The 20,921-nt window shown below is 36.2% G+C and overlaps 1 protein-coding gene across 5 annotated transcripts; it reads left to right on the forward strand.

Annotated features, from left to right (window-relative positions):
* The first annotated feature begins 340 nt into the window (after nt 1-340).
* Nucleotides 341-14,908, forward strand: LOC104606107 (homeobox protein LUMINIDEPENDENS-like). 5 transcript variants are annotated; one of them, XM_010271156.3, is made up of 13 exons: nt 341-905; nt 1,888-1,915; nt 3,612-3,742; nt 4,286-4,641; nt 4,730-4,823; nt 4,914-5,007; nt 6,429-6,558; nt 6,661-6,727; nt 6,796-6,839; nt 6,933-7,021; nt 11,108-11,545; nt 13,095-13,624; nt 13,748-14,908. In XM_010271156.3, exons 1-13 carry the CDS (start codon nt 756-758, stop codon nt 14,699-14,701), a joined length of 3,105 nt encoding a protein of 1,034 aa, XP_010269458.1. In that variant the 5' UTR covers nt 341-755; the 3' UTR covers nt 14,702-14,908. The 5 variants fall into 5 exon arrangements, with proteins under 5 accessions (XP_010269458.1, XP_088760432.1, XP_010269460.1 ...); XM_088904306.1 differs by having other exon boundaries at nt 342-905; nt 6,661-6,685; XM_010271158.3 differs by having other exon boundaries at nt 349-905; nt 6,661-6,691.
* Nucleotides 14,909-20,921: the final 6,013 nt, after the last annotated feature.

The following is a 20,921-nucleotide window of genomic DNA, read 5'->3' on the forward strand; positions in this document are numbered from 1 at the left end:
TTGCATTATTATTCTTAATTTGTAATAATTAATATTATTTAAAAAATACTGTATTATTTTACTTTTTTTTACAAAATCCCGTGCATCGGATCCCCGCTAGTTATGATGATCCACACGTCATTTTCTAACAACTCAATCAGAAAAATAAATCTTTATCAAAAAAAAAAATCAGAAATAGAACTCCTCCGCACAAAATCCAATCAAAAGTAAACACCTTCGCCGATTGGGTGTCCTGGAGGTAATTTTCTTACAACTCAATCAGAAAAATAAATCTTTATCAAAAAAAAAAATCAGAAATAGAACTCCTCCGCACAAAATCCAATCAAAAGTAACATCTTTATTTCCCAAAATCCAATCAAAAAAAAAAAAAAAAATCGAAAGCACACTGGCTTTCGAGGTCATTTCCAATTCCACCCAGATCCATTTTTTATCCAGTAAGTTGCTATAAATAGGTTTTCGTAAACGTGCGTGGAGCTTTTCGTTCGCGAGGTGGATTGAGGTTCGCGCGCGGCAACCCAAGTTCGCACCGGCACCTCTCTCTCTCTCTCTCTCTGAAGTGGTGCATTTGTAAAGAAAACGCTGCGCAAGCTTATGCTTGATTGATTTCTCCCCCCTCCACCCCTTTTCGAACCGGAGGCTAAAGCTTTTTATTAGGGTTTCTTCTCCATTAAGTGAAGTTCTAATGTTTGGAATCATACCTTGTATCCCTTGATCTGTGATATATTGCTTTGCAATTTTCATGGTTCTGGTTCACAATGGAGGCTTGCATGGAGAATTCGACGAACACTTTTCAGATGTTTGTAGAATCTCAGAAGGAGCTTTTCGACGAGCAAATCGATCAGCTTCAGAAGATTGTGGTCAGGCAATGCAAACTCACGGGTGCCAATCCTCTATCTCAAGAGATGGTACGGGTTTCATCTTTAGGGTTTTGGTTGACATTATTAAATCACAACTTACAATGAATTAGAGTGCTCGATTTTATAGATTCGTAGATACCCGCTTGCGTTTGTTGTTATCCTTCCCATTCTTCCTCCCCCCTCTCCCTCTCTCTTCTGGAGTAGAATAACCGCTCTTTCTAATTCAATGTGAAAAAGCAGGAAGCTTAGGTATTGATTAGAACTGAGGTTTCTCTGTTTGAATTTCAGTATTTTCAGTACTTGTAGTCTGACAATTTAGCATCATCACCTGGTTGTGAAAATGGCTATGCATTATTAGAAGCGAATTTGAAAATTAATATATGGTCGATTTCTTTCTACCTTTAGTTGCCTGCTGATTTTGGAAGTTCATCTGGCCAAAATATGCAAATAATATTCTATCTTGACCAGTTGAACATGCTATGGATGGAATTTCTTGCTTAACCCGGGTCAGTAAACTATAGTTTTTCATTCTAACTTTTTTTCGTCCAGATGTGGTTTCTCTAAGCATATGAAATAATTCATCTTTTAACAAATAAGGATGACTTGTAGTAATGCATGACGAAGAAAGAAATGGAATTTGAAACAATTAGGGTTGTCTTGTGATCTAAATATAATTAATATTTTGTTATACATTATAGTGAACCGTGGTGAGTCTGGTCACCTCTAGGTGCTTTGAAGTGTCGGGGCACCTAGGTTGTACACTCCTGGATGTCCTATAACGCACATAGTGGTTCTGTCAACACACATCAAGGGCATACAAGATGAGTCTCACCACCTTGGGTGACTAATTCATAATCTGTAACTGATATGTTTAACAACATTTATGTGTTTGTCTCTATGAAAGTACGCTTCTGTAATTTTTATATCATGATAATGTGTTTGTTTTGAATGTTGAAATCTCTTTTTTTCCCAATTTCCAATCAATTTGAACGTTGTAACTCATTGGTTTTGTATTTTGGAATTTGTACAGGCAGCTGGTGCACTGTCGATAAAAATTGGTAAGCTGTGAAGCATTTAGGATCTTGATAACAAATGTACTGTGAAAGTTAATTCTCAATGGATGTTCAGGATATTTTTTCAAGGACTTTGATTTATTATGACTTAATTTTTTAATGTTACAAATTGTGTCCAAAAATAATTGTGTGCAATAGAACTAAGAGGATATTATGCAGAGAATGAAATTTGGTGCTTCAGTTGGTCTTAACCATATGAAATGTATCAACAAATTCAGTTGACCTATTGCTACTATATTCTGTTCATGTTTTGGATGACTGCCTGTCAAAGTTTATCCATTTATGCTCCTCCAAGCATTTCTTTCTCACAATAGAGAAGTTTAACTGTGATATACTAGGTGTTTTTTGATATTTAAACTTTGAAGCTGTTTCTAGAAATCTCCTAGCATCCAGCCAAGGAAAATTATTTCTAAAAGTTCTCCAAGTTTGTTGGTCAAAGAAAACATTGATAGTGTGACAAATTATTCAAGATTGTTATTTTCAATAGATTGAGGAGAAAAAGTGTCTCAGGTCTATCACTCAATTTGTGGCCTAAATTTGAAGGGTAAAAAATTTACTGTTTTACTTAAGCCCCATTATATAGGTTGTTCAAATGCCTATCCAGCAAGACTTGGATTGTATGATTCAGATTTGATCAAGTTATAGCTGATTTGGGGACAGCCAATGGGCCTGTGGTGTGATTTCTATTTTTCAGGTTATTTGAGTTTTTCAAATTACAGATCTAGACATTGATAGTGTGACAAATTATTCAAGATTGTTATTTTCAATAGATTGAGGAGAAAAAGTGTCTCAGGTCTATCACTCAATTTGTGGCCTAAATTTGAAGGGTAAAAAATTTACTGTTTTACTTAAGCCCCATTATATAGGTTGTTCAAATGCCTATCCAGCAAGACTTGGATTGTATGATTCAGATTTGATCAAGTTATAGCTGATTTGGGGACAGCCAATGGGCCTGTGGTGTGATTTCTATTTTTCAGGTTATTTGAGTTTTTCAAATTACAGATCTAGTAGTCTTAGGTTTTAGGATGCCTAGTTTGGTATTTGTTTTAGAAGCTTTTTCCTTACTAGAAATTTATGCCAATCTTGTAATTGGCCAAAAAGTAAACTTTAGAAGCTATTTTTTGGGAGTTGTTGTTTTTCAAGTCATTCCAACTATGAAAGTAATTTAGAGTCTTTAGATTAAAGAAATAAATTATATAAGGCTTACCTATTAGTTTTCTTTATGTTCTTCTTCCTTTTGTACTTTTTTATCCTCTACTTTTAATAAAATACTGGAGATTGGTACTGATCAAAAGAAATTCTGTAAAGCAAAATGATTATTTAGGTAAGATGCTTAAGAACTTTTCCTCTTTTATATTATTCCTTTTTTTGATGGAGTCTCTTTATATGGTTCCATTAAATGCCTTGCATTTAGTTTGGAAAAATTTCATACTTGATCTCTATTATTATTTTTTTGCATTATTGTATTTTTAAGAGATTTGATCTTCCCGAGTCCCTCCTGTCATATCGCTGTTTCTATATCTCCTGTATTGTTTATTCCCTCCACATATACTTTGCTTCTCTCACTTTCATTTGTATACTTTTTGCTTTTCTTTTATGGGTTTTCAATATAACTTTACCTTACCTTATAAAAAAAATGTATTTAGCCATGACCTAATTATGTTCTCGTTTTCTCTTACAGGCAAAAGACCAAGGGATTTGCTAAACCCCAAGGCTGTGAAATATATGCAGTCACTTTTCTCTATAAAAGATACAATTAGCAAGAAGGAATCACGTGAGATCAGTGCACTTTGTGGTGTTACAGTCATGCAGGTTGTTGGTTCTTTTTAACGTTCTTATCTGTTTGTTTTGGTTTAACAGCTGACATTTTGGGCTGCTTTCTGAGTGATGTTCATTTATGCTGCTAGAGCTTTAAATTCCTGGGGTTTGGAATAAGCATATTCTCATTTTTCATATATCTCTTGTTCGCAAATAATGATTTTTTTTCTTCAATTTGTATGGAATGTTGTTTATAGAACATCTTTAGCAATTATATTGAATACTTGCTACTTAACATGCCTCAAGATAAAGGTAACTTTTCTCAATAACAATTTTTTTTTTTTAAATGAAAAAGGTCTAGGAGGATTTTCTTTACATTGTAATATGTTTCTGTCATCCAAAAATATAGTTGCCTTTGACTATACTTTTTCCATTGAGTTATATTATCTCCTGCTTTTTGATCTGCTTATTGTACTGTGGAAGATAGAAGATTGATCTTGTTTCTAGGGTTGCATCACTTCTTCAATTTTGACACTTTAAAGTTAGATTTACTAGATTAAATAATCAGATTGCTCACATCCATATTTTGTTGCTTAGTTACAGGTTCGAGAGTTCTTTGCCGGTCAGCGTTCGAGGGTTAGGAAGCTTGTCCAGTTGTCAAAGGAAAAAGTGGTTAGGTCTAATGCCGGCATGGCATCTCATGATGGATGCTCCACCAACTCCAATCATGTCATGCCTATTAGTCCAGTTCCTTTGAACTCTGTGGACCCTAAAACTGTTGAAGAAGCTCCTTCTTGCTCATCACAGGATGAAACTATACCTGACATAGACAATTCTGATAAAAATTTCCTTGAAAATATTTTCAATTTGATGAGGAAAGAGGAAACATTTTCTGGGCAGGTGAAGTTGATGGAGTGGATACTGCAGATACAAAATTCTTCAGTATTATATTGGTACTTAAAATATCACTTTTCTGATCTTGGGAAATAAAGATGCACCTGTTCTATTGCTTGATGCAACTGAATTTTGTCATATTCTCAGGTTTTTAACTAAAGATGGTCTAATGATATTGGCTACCTGGTTGAGCCAAGCAGCTCTGGAGGAACAAACCACTGTTCTTCTTGTCATTTTGAAGGTGCATGTTTTATTATCCTATTTGTTCACTATTTGCTTCAACCCTTCAACTGGTATGAATCTTAGGCTAGATTATAATGGTTCTTTATAGGTCCTTTGTCACCTTCCATTACATAAAGCTCTGCCAGTGCATATGTCGGCTATATTGCAAACTGTTAACAGGTTGCGGTTTTACCGGACATCAGGTATGTTCTCAGTTTAAAGATTTATGTCTCGATTGCTTTGGGTTGGATTGCTGCTCTAGCTTATTGTTTTATAAATTGCTGATATAAAAGCGCAAGGAGTATTTAATTGAATTTAAGAATGTTTTCCTTTTCTTTTGGGGGTTGGAAGTTGGGCAAGGAGTTGGAAAGAGATTAAACTTTGTGTGTGTATTCATTTGGCAATAATCTAGGAAGGAATGGATGATAATGGCTGTTGTCCGAAAGCATTATTTTTTTAGCTATATCTCTGCCTCAAATATGTAAGTTGTCAATAGTGTGATACTTGATGCAGTAGCTAGCTACTTCAAAATGAATAGCAGGAACACGTACTGGAGTTTCTGCTGAAGCATATGTATAATCTCATGCGTGGAGATTTTTCTGTATGCACAAAATCCATCCTGGAGATATTGATCATGATTTCATTCCTTTTTCTTGGATAAATGACGGTTTATATCAATGTATTTTGTCTGATTAACAATAGAGAAGAATTATGGTCAAGAACAGGAAAGGAAGTTTCCCAGGAACTTGGTATTTATCTAAAGTGTGAGGAAGTTTTATCACTTGTCTGTTTATGGGTAAAGAGGAGGAAGGGGATACGTTACCATATACTTTCAATTGTAATCTCCAAGTTGAAGTCTTATATGTGCTTGATGATATTTATACATCTTCAGAGGACCATATAGCCTGCAATTTGGAAATGGTAAGCCACTGTGATGGCAGCAACTGGAGTTGAGCATTTTATTTCAAAAAGCTAGGATCATGTCAGCATTTGTTTGTGCTACTTCATAATAGGGTGAACTCTGATTTGTCTGGAACTCTAACGATTGAACAAGGGCACTGGACATCCCATTTACTGCTGTCTCGGACACTTTCACTTGTTAGAGACATGCATGCCTACTGTAGAGACAGAGTTTGGAATTTCATGGTTGATTTTTCCGAACTCAATTAAGGGTCAATATGATGCTGCAAAACTTTCCATTAGAAGTCTTCCTTGATAAAGAACTCAGTAATTAAAAGATCTAGTAGTGTGATCATTCTGAACATGAAACTACCATTGAAAGGATATAATAAGCATAAAACTCACATAGCATCTAATATTGATTTTTTGAGGTTTTGATTTATTACCTGTTGTGAAATTCAATTGGAAACAGCTTCTCTGTGTGTACAGGGTAAAGCTGCGTACATCTGTCCTTCCCCAGACCCTGCCTCGAGCACTTGACTGTCCACTTGTTGTGAAATTCAAACTTTTTTGAGAACTACTGCTTCATTTTTTTTTTTTAAATTCTCGTGATGAGGATATACTTTTATTCTGGAAGAAAGTCATTTTCTTGCTGTTTGCCAGTTCATCATTTTGAGTTCCTAGCATGGCCTTTTGAAACTCATTTATCTGATTTGAAGATCAGACATATCAAACAGGGCAAGGGTTCTGTTATCAAGATGGAGCAAACTATTTGTGAGAAGCCAAGCTCTGAAGAAACCAACTTCCGTGATCTCCAATGGTGAAGCACACGAAGAAATAATCAGGAATCAGAGGCATGCTTTTCATATCTCGTGATCTCTCTCTCTCTCTCTCTCTCTCTCTTTCTCTCTCTCTCTCTCTCTCTGATCCATTTCTCAAATGTTGGACATGTGCAGGATTGGTGAAATTCTCAGTGATGAGGTGCAGGTGACAAAAGTCGATATTCCTGTGCTCATTTTATGGGTATTAAATGTTTCCTTCTATCAATGTTTCTTTGTTACAGAAGTTGATTCTTGTTGCTTTTTTTACAGGGGCAGATTCTTTCTCTCACTTCTGGAAGTTCAGAAGTTGGCAGGTATGCTTCCAATTATTTGTTGAAGCCACTTTAGTTCAATCTTAGGTACAATTATTTCTATGGTTGCTGACACTATTCTTGAATCTTGTTCAGGGAATCAGAATCTTACCGAGCTCTAAAGCTGCTCCCTGCATCCGCAGATGATTCAAACAGAAGGCATACAAGAATTGTATCATTACCGCGTATCCTTGCTACTACTATTCTGTTTCTTTTATATGATATAATAATAATAATAATAATAATAATAATAATAATAGTAATAATAATAATAATAATAGTAATAATAATAATAATAATAATAATAATAATAATAATAATAATAATAATAATAATAAAACAAACAAACAAACAAAGAAGCAAACAAACAAACAAATTGCAGAGCCTTAGTAAAGCAGGAGAAATGGAACTGCATAAGTTGTCATTAACAGTTGATTTGGTAGCATTTCTTAGGAAACAGATAAAATTGCAAAACCATGACAAATCCCAGGAATGGAACCTAAATATTGGTGAACTGTCAAGGGCCTCCATAAACCCCTACTTTCCTCTAAGTTTACCACTAAAGTTGATGTATCATCATGTAAGGAAAAATATATGGAATAAAATCATGGTTCAAAATTACAATATGCCCGTATTGGGCATACTGTATCGTATTGGCAGGTGGCCGATATGCCTTTTTAAAGGCTTTTCTGAAATCTCATTCAGGGGTTAGGTGAGCCTAAGACCTATCCCCTGTGAGATTTTGAGCGAAAAAAGGGGAGCATGTGCACAAACCTGGTAGTGTATCGATATTATGAACCTTGCATAAAATACAATAGCAAAAATTGATAAAAAAACAAATATAATACAGGGGCAAACCAATGATTAATGTTGCTCGTGGTATCATAAAATGGTAATTAATCAGTTGGTATCATAAAATGGTAATCAATTAATTGGTATTCATAAAAACTCATGGGGTTTTGATTGGTCAAAATTCTTCCCACATCGTACCTTATTGGCATCATAGATTTACACGAATTATTATACTTGTTAAAAGATTACTTTGCCTATGTATGATGAAAGATTAAAAGATTCCCAAAGTTGATAGATCTCTGTATCCATTTTGAAAGCACACTACTTTGCCTATGTGGCTGGTGCAGGATCAATAACAAGTCAAGCATTTATGATATTATGAATATGAAACAGATCAGCAAGTTTAGCTTTACATATTAATCCTACTAGTCTTTTCCATAATGAAATTTCTACCTCACTGTTCGCGTTGAATTTGCATTACTTAAAGGTTTAAAGTCGAGTTTCACATGATTCAGTTGTGAGACGATGTTATAATGCTTTTGTTATATAGGGAAAAATGCCCAACTTCATTGATGATGGATATTGGCCCCTTGGATGTACCAATAAAAATATTGTTCTTTTTACAATCCATGGTAATGTCAAGAGGGCCAGGTAAACTGAAGTAATAGGTCTAAGGATTTATTGCTCTTGAGTAAGGGTTGTACTTAACTTATTATTCCAATCTTTCATTTTGTTGTGGCCGGGTATCTTTTGTGGCATTATCAATCAAAAAAGCCTAGAACGAGCCGAATGCTTCGAAAAATGGATGTATCCTTTGTTTGACCTATGTTAGGACAAACTACTAAGACTGAACTAAAAAATAATGAGGTGGTGGTGATTACTGAAAGATGAAGTCATACCAGCACTTGTTTCCCAAATCCCAACCATTAAGCAACATCACCAAATGAAAGATTTCCCTACATGCACAATGAATCATCCTGAGGGTGGTTTCACTTTCACCATGTGGGGTTTATATTAGGTGCTTGATTACGGGCCTTGACCGTTTTGACTCCTATTATATATTGTGCCACGTACTGAATATTAGGCTCAGTTCAAAATGAGTACAAATGCAACTACATGTAGTTGCAAAACCTTGTATTTTGTATTGTTTTGTATGTATTTGAAAAAGTACAGTACTTGATATCAAGGTTCAAAGTATCGACAATTATCTGCCCGTCTATCATTCTGGGACCCCACCAATATGCCCTTATAGTGGGTGTATCGGGGGTCTGACCGGTTCAGGGGATGGAGGAGACCTAAATTGGTCCCCCTGAACCGGTTTCAGAAAAAATAAAATGAACTAAAAAATAGTATCGATTTGCCTAATACGCCCATACCGGCATATTGGGTGTATCGATATTTTGAACCTTGCTTGAGATCTTGATGAATCATAGAAATGTTGAGCTTGATTATTTTTGAAAGAGGCCTTTATATTTACACCCGCTTGTAAGCATTAGGTAAGTAGTAAAATTCTCTCACAAGCAATTAATGACAAGCCAACAACAACAAGTAGAGTCCCTCTTTCAGCGTATTTTCTATTTATTTCTCTAGATAGCTTTCTATTGCAGTCCTTGATTACTATCTTCCTCTCCAACATTTGTTGTCAAGTGACACGGTGGTCTACAAAAAGTTCTCTTGGAATTGTTTGAAACATGGGACCTTTCCGATTCCGTACATAGATTTTTTAGTTCCCATCATAGAGCTGTTAGCCCATCTTGTACATCTATCATTAAAATCATTCCCAAATTCCAACCAATGCGTAAGAAGTGGTACTTGCATGCATATTTGATGTTACATATTGTGTGCTCCAAGAAGTGCAACTGTGGAAGATCCATATTCCTCGAAGGCTCGAAATAGGTCTACTGGGGCTTTGGTTCTATATTGTACGGTTGCCCCTTGATTTGGGATATAGTTCCAAATGGAGAAATCACAGGGTTTCGCTTCAAAGGATAGAAGTCATAGAAATACATGTCATTATCCAATTTCTCCCCTTCCTTAATCTGGTATATTAAAACAACTAGTCCTCTTTCAATGCATTCTCCATATTTACCCATAAAATGCTTCTTCTGAAGCATTGATGCTAAACTATGAATGTTGTTTCCCTGACTTTGGATGCAGTTTTCACAGAATGAAAATACATGTCACCTTCTGTAATACAGTCACTAGTTCTGTTTGAGTGCTTTCTCTACATTAACATTGTAAAGGACTTTTTTCTGTTTTAAGATTAGCTTCTCAACACTCATTGGCCATAGAAAGTAATGAGCAGTCCTGGTCCTCTATGACCAAATAGAACCATGAGGAGTTTTGTGAAAGTTTTATTTTTATTTTTTTTTTCCATTTAGTGTGACAGATGCAAATCTGTGAAGATATTTTCCAGGTTGACGCATCTTTCTAATCAACTTTGTCAGAGGAGTCACCCAGTACTTTTTATCCTTTTATCTTCATTTTTACAATCTTCAGGAGTTTCATGAAAGATGCTGAGACTAATATCATCACATTGATTAGGGATGAGAAATATGAGCATATGATTGCATTTATTTTACTGTTTCTGAGATTTTTCTTGTTTAAAGTTCAGATAAGCAGCAGCTACAATTTTATATTTGAGTCATTGGAAGGATATTGAACGGGTTCAATTTGGATTGAATATAGGTATATCTGTATTTGATATTTGATTTATTTAATCAGATTCACTTATATTCCCCCTAAATGAAATGCATGCTTAAATAATGCCACAGCCTCTTGAAAGTTAAGACTTAAATTAAGTATATTAATAAATAAATATCTTTTAGTTACTACATATAATTTCCCCTTGTTTTTTCCTTTTCCCATTCCTTGATGTATAGATTTCTTGGAGTGAATCATGAGTAAAGCCAACTATTATCCAATTGTCAACAAATCCACCATTTACAATCTGAATCTGGCTTAATTGGGCGAACAGTTTTCATGCAACTCATTTAAGGCCTGAATATGGATATATTAATCCTGATGCGGGTTGGACGTCCAAATTTTATGGGTTTTGGATCTGAACTCCTCATAAAAGAGAGTTCCTCTAAGTGCTGACATGGTTAACATGTTTTTTTTTTTTGTTACTATTTTTCTGGTTTTTAATATATTTTTTCACCTTTTGATATAAACGACAATGTTATATTTACAACCGAAAAGCTCTCTATAAGAAAAGATGAACTAGTAAACATATACTTTATGGTACATATCATATAAGTAACTGAGTAAGTAATCAATGGGAAACAAGGTCCTGCAAGTAAGAAAAGAAACTAGATGGAGGTCCAGAAGCATTGTGCTTGAATTCATTAGTGTGTGAGAATCCAACATGGATCTATATGACTACTTGTCCCAGTTAAAAGAATGCATGCAGCATAGTTTGGAATCAATCTTATACATGTTTCATTGAGCGTGTAGTAGATTTCCTTAGCTGCTCACAGAAACAAGAGAACGTAGGAGAGTTCTACTGGTAGAACAGCCAGGTCAAAAAACAGGTGGAAGAAACCAGCAGGGTGCAAAAGTTGTGACTGCAATACAAGGCCGTCCGATGTCAGCTGATGATATCCAAAAAGCAAAAATGCGGGCTACATTCTTGCAAAGCAAATATGGCAAGACTGGTTCACCTTCCAAACACAGCCTCCTACAGAGGACTGAAGATCCAGTCAAATCTTCTGCTTCTCAGACCAGCAATTCACAGTCAATAGATAAAACTCCCATTAGATCAAAAGTTGAGGAAGACACTAAATCTACTGTACTTGGCTCAAAAAATTCTCCTATTATGTTGAAAACTCCAGTTGATTTAAAGCCAAGCTTGGAACTCCGGGTACCCCCTGAGGAGAGTTTGAAGAGGGGTCAAATTCCATGGCAGACACCACCAGGTATTTTTTTATTTGGTCGATTTCATTTACTTTTTGCCAAATCTATTCTTGGTGCAGGAAAGCTGAGTCTTTTGAGATATATCTTCCCATTAAGAAGTTGTGCAAACTTTAAGAATTAATAATTTCTGAATACATCAAAAGGTAATTCAGGGTTATATATTGGAGAACATTTCAAAAGCTGTTATTCTTTTCCCATTTCACATTCATTTGTAATTTGAAACCTAAAAGTCAGACCCGAGGTGGAGTGAGTTGTTAGCATGTAAAAGATGAAGAAAGTACAATTTTGCTAATGCCTGGTCACAAAGATTAGGTAACTTTATTTTTCCAATGGGTATATGTAAATGTCTCGTTGGAAAATAAGGATTAGAGGGTATACCATTGCCCATAAATGGCTATATAAGAACTGGAAGGAATGCATGGGTTCCATGTAAAGAACTCTGGGTATCCCTGATCATAGAGGCCTTCTAACACATTCAGCAAAGGTCATGATTTAATTGTCTTTTCTTTTGGCATAGCATAGGTTTTGACCATCAAATTAATAGGATGGATGAATGTCAGAATCATTTAACTTGGACGACAATTTGTTTGTTGAATCATCTGCTTGATGGTCTAAATTGAGCCAGTTTATATGTGCAATAGATCTGTAAACGATAGCAATTTATTGTGGGTTTGAGGCCCTCTGCATTATGAGATGCAGTCATAACAGGTGGTTTAGAAGATAAAGCCATGGCATATGATTGTTGTGACTCGGGTTTTCTTCGCTAGTCCTGGTTATAAAATGAACAACCATCGTGCAAAAATGTCTTCTGCAAGAATTATCTTTGGACATCGGTTATCATTTTTCTGTGGTATCAGCTGGCCAAGGGTCAACAATTTACTAGCACAAAGATTTTTTCAGGTCTTCCTCCTATTTTAGCATTTGGCACGACAAGGCGGGGATTTGAGGGTGACTATTATGAAGAATGACTTCACCCGATTAGGTTGAAATCTAATTCTGTCGAATTATATGTTAGATGGGGTCCTGGGAGCTCTAGGAGGATATTCCAATTGCCAAGTGGAGAATTCATGCTTTATTAATGGTGGCCTCTTAGATACAGTTACAACGTCTACTAATTCAAATATAATCACTTGTTACATTAATGGGCATGATATCTGGTCGGTACTAAAATTTGAATGAACCGAAGAATAGGTGGGCGCTTGGAAGGTTAAGTGATATGATCATTTTCGTGTAATTCTGCCTTTTTGAAATTCATTGGAGATGCATTTTTGCTCCTCTTTTGGGGTTTCTGTGCTTTCCAATCCTATGGTTTCTGCTTCATCAGCCTTGATTGCGATGAATGCTGCTACCTGGATGTGTTTTCTGTGATACTTTTATTTTGGGAAAGCATTTTCTGAATTTCAAGAAAGGCTGTCGGTGTGGAGACGCATATTTTTACTTAGGCGATGCGGTTCTTATTTTGTGTTTTTTGTCTCTGATATATCTGTTTAACCTGAATTCAGATAATATTTTTCAAGGAATTCAGCCTTTATTTGCTTTCTCTTTCTGCAGAGTTGAGGATCAACGGTCTGTGGGGAATTGGCGCAGGGGAAAAGAGCAAAGAAGTTGAAATTCAGACAGAGAGATTACGACGGGAGAAGGAAACCTTTTACCACAATATTCAAGATATCCCAATCAATCCCAAGGAACCATGGGACCTCGAGATAGACTATGATGATACATTGACCCCAGAAATCCCAATCGAACAGTTACCAGATGATGATGCAGCGTCATTGCCTTCACCCTGTCAAAATAATGGAGATAAATCTGCTACCACACCAGTCGGTACCAACAATGGCAGTGCTCCAGAACCGGACCTTGAGTTGCTTGCTGTGCTACTCAAGAACCCGGAACTCGTTTTTGCCTTGACATCTGGCCAATGTGGCAATTTAACGAGTGAAGAAACAGTAAAACTTCTCGATATGATCAAGGCTAGTGGAATTGGTCTACCCGGGGGCTTAAATGGGTCTAGTGGAAAAGCCGAACAGAAGCTGGAAATCACATCTCTTCCTTCCCCGACTCCTCCCTCAGAACGCAGAATGGTATGTGATTTAAATTCTTGTCACAGTATCTGCATATTTCAGATGCAATCAAAGGTTGATTGTCTGTAATTTTCTTGCTTCTTTTTTGCTTGTTTTACAATGGTTTCCTTTGTTTTTTTTCAGAGCGCATGGAGATCAGAAGGCACCAAGAGTTTGTTGCAGCCACCTGTTCCAGCTACCAAAGGAGGAGGTTCTGGTTTCCCAGCAGTTCCCGCGACTGTTTCTTTGCTGGAGAACCCTCCTGCTACAACTTCTGTGAGACCCCAACTTCCAACAACCGTCATCACATCACAAATACCAACTGTCATCACTCAATTATCCCAACAGCTTCTACCAGCATTGCAGCCAAGCTCATCGCAACAAACCCTGGCTGCTGGAATGCCCGAGAATCAACTGACAGCAATGAATCCCTCCCCTAACCAACGACTACTGTCCAGTCCTCTGTTACCCATGACTCACATTCCCGTTACTTGCCCCCCTTCACAAAACCTCCACGCATCCAGTCCACTTCTGCGGCCGGAAACATCAAGTATTGGACAAATGCACAACCTAAACTCTGCCACCGTATCAATTGTTTTGAACCCACCAAATGAGAGGCAACTCGTTTCGGTGCCTCAGTTGCCACCTCTGTTGCCGACTCCGACACGGCCACAGCCGCCTCTACTACCAGAGCCTCCGATCTTTTCACCTTCATACCCCACCATGCCACTCAATGCGTCTAACTCTGGAAAACAGGGCCCCTTCTCGGACTCGACAATGGATAGACAGGGGTCTGCATCCAATTCCATTGCCCATACTAACCAAAGCAATTATAATGCGTTTCTTGGGCAGCCTCCATTGTTGTCTGCGACACGTTGGGAGACAAAAGAGTTCACTTCTGAGCCGGAGCTTGAAATGTGGAGTCCAGAGAGGAGCCCCATGAGGTCCCCAGAATACCGGTCGGGATGGAACTTCACTGAGGCCAGAAGGGATTATGGCCGCAATTCTAGGCCCGATTGGTCAAGGCACCGGAGCTCAGGGCGCCTGAATCGGGACTGTAGGCATGGGGGCAGAAGGTGGCATGATCGGAGGCACTGATTGTATACTACGTCGTAGTGTGATGCACAGCATATCGATTAGGATAGTTTCTTCTCTGAATAGATTTCGGTCTTTAGACCTGAGAAGAGAATTGAGTCGGTCATGTTACACAGTCTATAATGGAGAGTTGCAGAACGTCTAACAAGTCATATTCACTCCGTTTCTTATATTTTGTGCGGATAATAACTTGGAAGAGCATTAGGCCAGAGTTTCATGTCTGCTGCGACCGGCCAATAGAAAATGAGCACGTGGGCTACTGGGCTATCAAATGAAAACCTTAATATTTTGGGAAATTGTCTAAAACCACAATCACTTTTTACGAATTCTCATAGGCTCACTATAACTTTTCAAAACGTCAAAAATTTATGTCAGCGAGATTTTATTTTTTAAAACTCACCATCTGTTGGAACAATGTTAAAGGTCATTGACCCAAATTGTCCTCATCAACCTAAATGCAAGTTTCATTATCAAACTGCCCCTGAATTGTGAGTAAACTTGTTAAATATTTTTTTTTACTGAAATTCCCTTAAGCGCCCAATCCTATTTCATATATAAGATTCCCGCTCCCTAAGAGTCTTTCTTGTTCTCAATGTCCAAGAAACCTTTTACTAGGTATTTCACCTTTATTTTTTTTTTCATTTTTGCTTAAACAGGGCACTTGAAAAAAATCTGATTTTTGCTTAATTAGGGCACTTGAAAAAAATATGTTTTTTGCTTAATTAGGGCACTTGAAAAAATCTGATTTTTGTTTAATTAGGGCACTCGAAAAAATATGATTTTTGCTTAATTAGGTTACTCGAAAAAATCTGATTTTTGCTTAATTAGAGACATCAAGAAGAGGCACCACTATACTTCCTTGCTTCTTCATACAGGACATTACTTCTCTATGTTCTTATCCCTCCCTCACTCATTTCATCATTATAGAACCCATCACCTCTACAAAATCAGTGCCATTAGCTGTTAAAAAAAAAGTAAGTCCTGCTTTTCCAGCAATAGCTTTAGTCAACAGTGTTTTACTAGTCCTGGGAGGCCCATGGAGAACAGCTTTTGGGCAATAGATGCCTTTGTTTTGAAATCCTTCATCATTCTTTAGTATTCCCACAATCTCCTGTAATTCCTTTTTTATGTATTTCTGTCCAACAAAATCATCAAACGTGACACCAGTGGCTTTCTCTGCTAATATGAATTTGGTCCTGCTCAGATGGTAAGAAATAAAGATACTAGACAACAGTTAGATTGACTTGCCAAAATTGCTTTTCATAATAGTTAGGCTTGCAAAAATATCCAACATGGAGCACCCAAAGGTATGATCATATATACAAAAACTAAATATGCGAGAAAGGAACTAAATATGGAGTACCTAGAAGCAAAAAATTTACAAATTGAATTCTGTATTGTGACATGAGGTAGACAATCAAAACAATCTGTAACCGGTTTAGTGAATTCATGAATGTGAATTATATTTACATTCTCATTTTAGAAAGACAATTGTTTAGAATCACTGTTAAAGTGGCAATTGAATTCTACAAACCACTTTTTTTTTTATCAATAACAAGATGCTTTATTAGATAATAAAAATTGTGAAACTTTAAGTGCAAGAAAGAGGAGGTAAAATATCTTAACTCCCCCACAACAGAGAACAAAAAAGCAAGCTAAAAATTATCCCAAAAAATAGATTCCTTAAGCGCCCCTTGCTTGGCTAACCCATCAGCCATTGAGTTGGCGCTTCTTTTCACCCAACTGTACTTCACCTCAATATCCCTACTCAACCATTTAAATTTTTTCTTTTCGTAGCTCCACAAACCATCAGCCACCTAATCACCACCTCCGAGTCCCCTTCAATGACCATGTATCGAATGTTTAAGTCTCTTGCTCTTTGGATTCCTTCCAGAATTGCTAAAATCTCAGCCCTAATAGAGTTACTCTCTCCAATTAGGCCAGAGAATAAGGCATTAATAATCCCACCCTCATTCCTAAAAACTCCCCCAATCCTAGAAGGCCCATGATTCCTTAAGCTATTACCATCAAAATTCAGTTTTATGAATCCTGAAGGAGAGGGGAGGGGGGGGGGGGGGGGGGGGGGGGGGGGGGGGGGGGGGGACCAAGAAGGTCTAGAGGTCTTCTTACATTGGGCCAAGGTAGCTATTTATTTCCACTTTCTCAAAATGTCAACCATGGAATAATCTGAAAATAGCTCCAAAGATTTCAGCCAGTGAATTAGTGTATCAATTCAATTAAGTTCTCCATAGTTCTTTCCTTGGGAGTGAACTATCCTCTTCTCTTTTACTCTTTATAATTTAACAAGTAAACTCTTGGGGGTGGCTTTTCTTTTCCGTCTCTCTTCTCCAGTTAGTAAGTTGGATTGAAGTTCTAATATCTAAGCGTTAAGATTACAATTAGGAGAGGCATTGTGGTAGGACCATGACTTGAACATTTTCTCATTCAAATAAATATATTATACTTTGCAAATCAACAAATTTTGTTTTTACTTCATACTACATAGACTAAAATCTATAACTGTTTAAGCCTAGTTTGGAAGTATGAAGTATGAAAATAAGAAAGGGTAAAATAGTGAATTAGTGACGTCCATTAGTCAAGTTACCGTTGTCTCATTGACATGGCGAGTTTTGGACATTTTGAAATGTTATGGTGAGTTTAAGAGAATTCATAAAAAGGAATGGTGGGTTTTACACAAGTTCCCTAATATTTTTAAATTTAAGATAAATACTGACATGTTAACTCCCTGGGACAAAACCACTTTATTTCATTGCCAAGCCATGTCAGCATTAGAGGAATCAGCCTTGAAATTTATATTTGGTTGATCGATTTTGGTGATTTTTGAGAAATTGATAAAAAATTGATTTTTAAAATTGACCGTTTTAGGGATCACTATTTTTGGTAATTCTTTGATTTCCAACTGATATTGCTTTTTTGATGATGACTTGGCATACATCATGGCATTGTAAAAGAACTCCAATGCAAAAATAATTGGCCCTTGAGAATCATTACCAAATAGACTTAAAGTCAGTTTTTTTGGTTTTAACAGAATGCTCATCCTACGTATGGTTACATAAAAAATTTACCACCCACTAAAATGCACGTAAGGATGCAAATGGATTGGATCAGATTCAATTAATGGCATATCTGAATCTAATCTGATAGTATAAATGGTAGATTCAACCCCATCCGAATATTTGATTAGATCTCGCAAACATGTATTTGAATATGAATTTGTTAAGGATGTTGGATATCCAAATCTGTCCCTTTAATAATGTCACTTTTTAATAAAAAAAAACAAACTTACCCTTTTTCATATTTTATATTATAATTCATGAAAAGATTCCCAATATGTGGCTGTAGTGTCATGTGGTCGATGTTTCAAATTCAGCACTCAACATCCAGTAATTTGTTTTTTACAGTCCCAACTATATGGGATCGGTTACATAAATTCAATTTCGCCGTTCTTTCTGTTCAGTGAAAGCAACGTAATATTACAATTCAATAATCCAGTGATCTAATAGCAATCATCGCCATTTTTTTTGTTCAGTGTAAACAAACGTAATATGTAATATTACAACAATGATCCAGTGATTTAAATAGCAGTTGTGGGCCTTGTGGCATGGTGAGAAATGACCGTCTTTATGATTTGTGGTTCATTTTTGTAAATGAAGAGAAATTTGTATTTTGGCTGCTTTCGGTGTAATGCAATCTATACAAATTTTGTACCTGGTTCAGTTTTTCATATTTTTGTAACCACAATTTGCATTCCTACCTAATAAAGTTGAACTTGTCTCATTTGCACTCACTAATATAAATTTTGCATCTGAAAAATTTGTACCACCTTCTTCCTACCTCAATTCTCTTTCATAGAAAGTAGGGATCACATCCTCCTACCTCCATTTTCTTCCATATGATGGGGGATTAGGACTACAACATTTTAGTTCCTATTTTACTTTTAACAAACAAACAAGTCAAATCTAAAGCAAAAGTAAACTAAAATTTACACAGCCTGTTTACATACCCGTGCATTTACACCAAATTTGATCTATAATCATATACAGCATTTGGTTTCTCTAGGGAACAATTGAAATCCTAACCTAATGCAATTTAGGTTGGAAGGGAAAAAATAAAAAGAAATTTCATTCAAGATTTAGGTGGTGGGGTGAAAACCAGCAATCCTGTAGCAATCTTGTTTCATGCATCTCGGTCAAGCTGATTCTAGCGCAGTAGCGCTTGTGCTTGTGCATTTAGAGTAAACAACCTTCCACCATGAGCATAAATTGCATTGTTGTGATGGCAAAACAAAGGGCTTCCTACTCATCATCATCTAAGCCTTGTCCCAATTATATAGGGTCAGCTACATGAATTAGTTTTGCCATTCCCGTTATGTAGTGCCATATCCATCCTTAAAGTATATGTTCTTGAAGAGTTTCTTATTAATTCAACCAAAAAAAAAATCCTTCTTAGTCTGCCCACAGCTCTTGTTCTTGTAGCCCCTTCAATTTGTAACAAATCACTTTTTCTAACATCTGTTCTAGACTAAACTATCTCAATCTACTTTCTCACTCTTTTTTTTTTCACTCACTGGACCTATTCTTAGGTTCTTTGGGCAGTTAACCGGATCCTCTCACTGTCAAATATCTTATTAGTACCCTTTACTTTGGGCCTAGTACCACTTTGGTCCCCGAACTTTAAAATACAACAATTCAGTACCTAAACTTTCAAAACGTGTCAATCCAATACTTACTGTTAACCTGCCATTAAATGCCTTTGAAAAGACACAAATGCCTTTTAAATGTCATCTAATTTTCTTTATCAATCATCCAAACATTGACAAAAAATTAACAGTCTTAAATCCTTGCCTCTTTTATTCAAGAAAGTTGGGGTCCAAAATGCCTACTAAAATGTGACCCAGCTTCCTTAAATAGAAAAAGCAAGGATTTGAGATTGTTAATTTTTTTATCAACATTTGGATGATTGATAAAGAAAAGTAGATGACACTTGAAAGACATACCACTTAACGGCTGATTAACGGTAGGTACTGAATTGATACGTTTTAAAAATTTAAATACTGAATTGTCACATCTTAAAGTTCGGAAACCAAAGTAACACTAGACCCAAAGTACAGGATACTAATGAGGAATTTTCCCTAGAATATATCACTTTCAGATAAGTTTTCCATTCCAACCTTATTGTGACTTTCCTGTCACAGACTCTCCCGCCTCTTTTTTTTTTTTAATATAAAATCCCGCTTCCTTTGATCCTCAGAATACAACACTGCCTTCTTGACTGCTCTACACAATAATGACTGCTATGCTACTAATTCAATGGATAGATGAGAACTTTTTGTCAAGACGGGGATTTCTAAAACCAAAAATTATGTAAACATCCTAATAGCATGTCATCTAGAGAGTAGCCACATTCTGAATTTCCCCTGTATTCATAGGGAGATGTTTTCCATGTGTGGCTGGATGCCGTTCTCTCAAAGTATTGTAATAATTTTTGGTTTAGGAGATTAGAGCTTCATGGGATTCCATATTGTGTTGGATTATTCACCAAAGCCTTCTCTTTGTTTCTAGGCAACAACGTCCAACTTTGGACTCCCAAAAGATTCCTGAGGATGCAAATGGATCGGACCAGATTCGAATCAGGCATATCCAAATCCAATATGACACTATTCATATTAGATCGGATCTGATCCAAAGATCCGATCTGATCTCATAAGCCTTGATTTGAACTTGAATCTTATCGATAAATTGGATCTTAAAATCTGATCCGATCCTATTTGTTTTCTTTAAAAATTAATAAATCATTAAAAAATAAAATATACCAATTTAACTAAAGAAAAAACAAAAAATACAAGCATTTTTTAATTATTTTCTTCACATATACATGTTTTTATAAAAAACAAATAATATAACAATTTTATAAAAAATACAATATAAACAATATATTTATAAATAAATAAATAACATATATATGTATGATATACTTATAAATATATAAAATATATCGGATTGGTACTTCTCGATCGGATAGAAGGATCGAATCTGATTGGATCCTATCATCTGACCCGAACAGGGGTGATCCGAATTCAACCAGATAGGATCGTATCTCAGATCTGATCATGATCCATTTGCACCCCTATCCCACTGCTAAATGATTGCCAATTGATCGCTTCCATCCATGATCGCAAGCGTGGCCAGCTTCAGCTATATTG

This window comes from Nelumbo nucifera, chromosome 4, assembly GCF_055504915.1.
Source record: "Nelumbo nucifera cultivar China Antique chromosome 4, China Antique-T2T, whole genome shotgun sequence".
In the NCBI taxonomy this organism is placed as follows: Eukaryota; Viridiplantae; Streptophyta; class Magnoliopsida; order Proteales; family Nelumbonaceae; genus Nelumbo; species Nelumbo nucifera.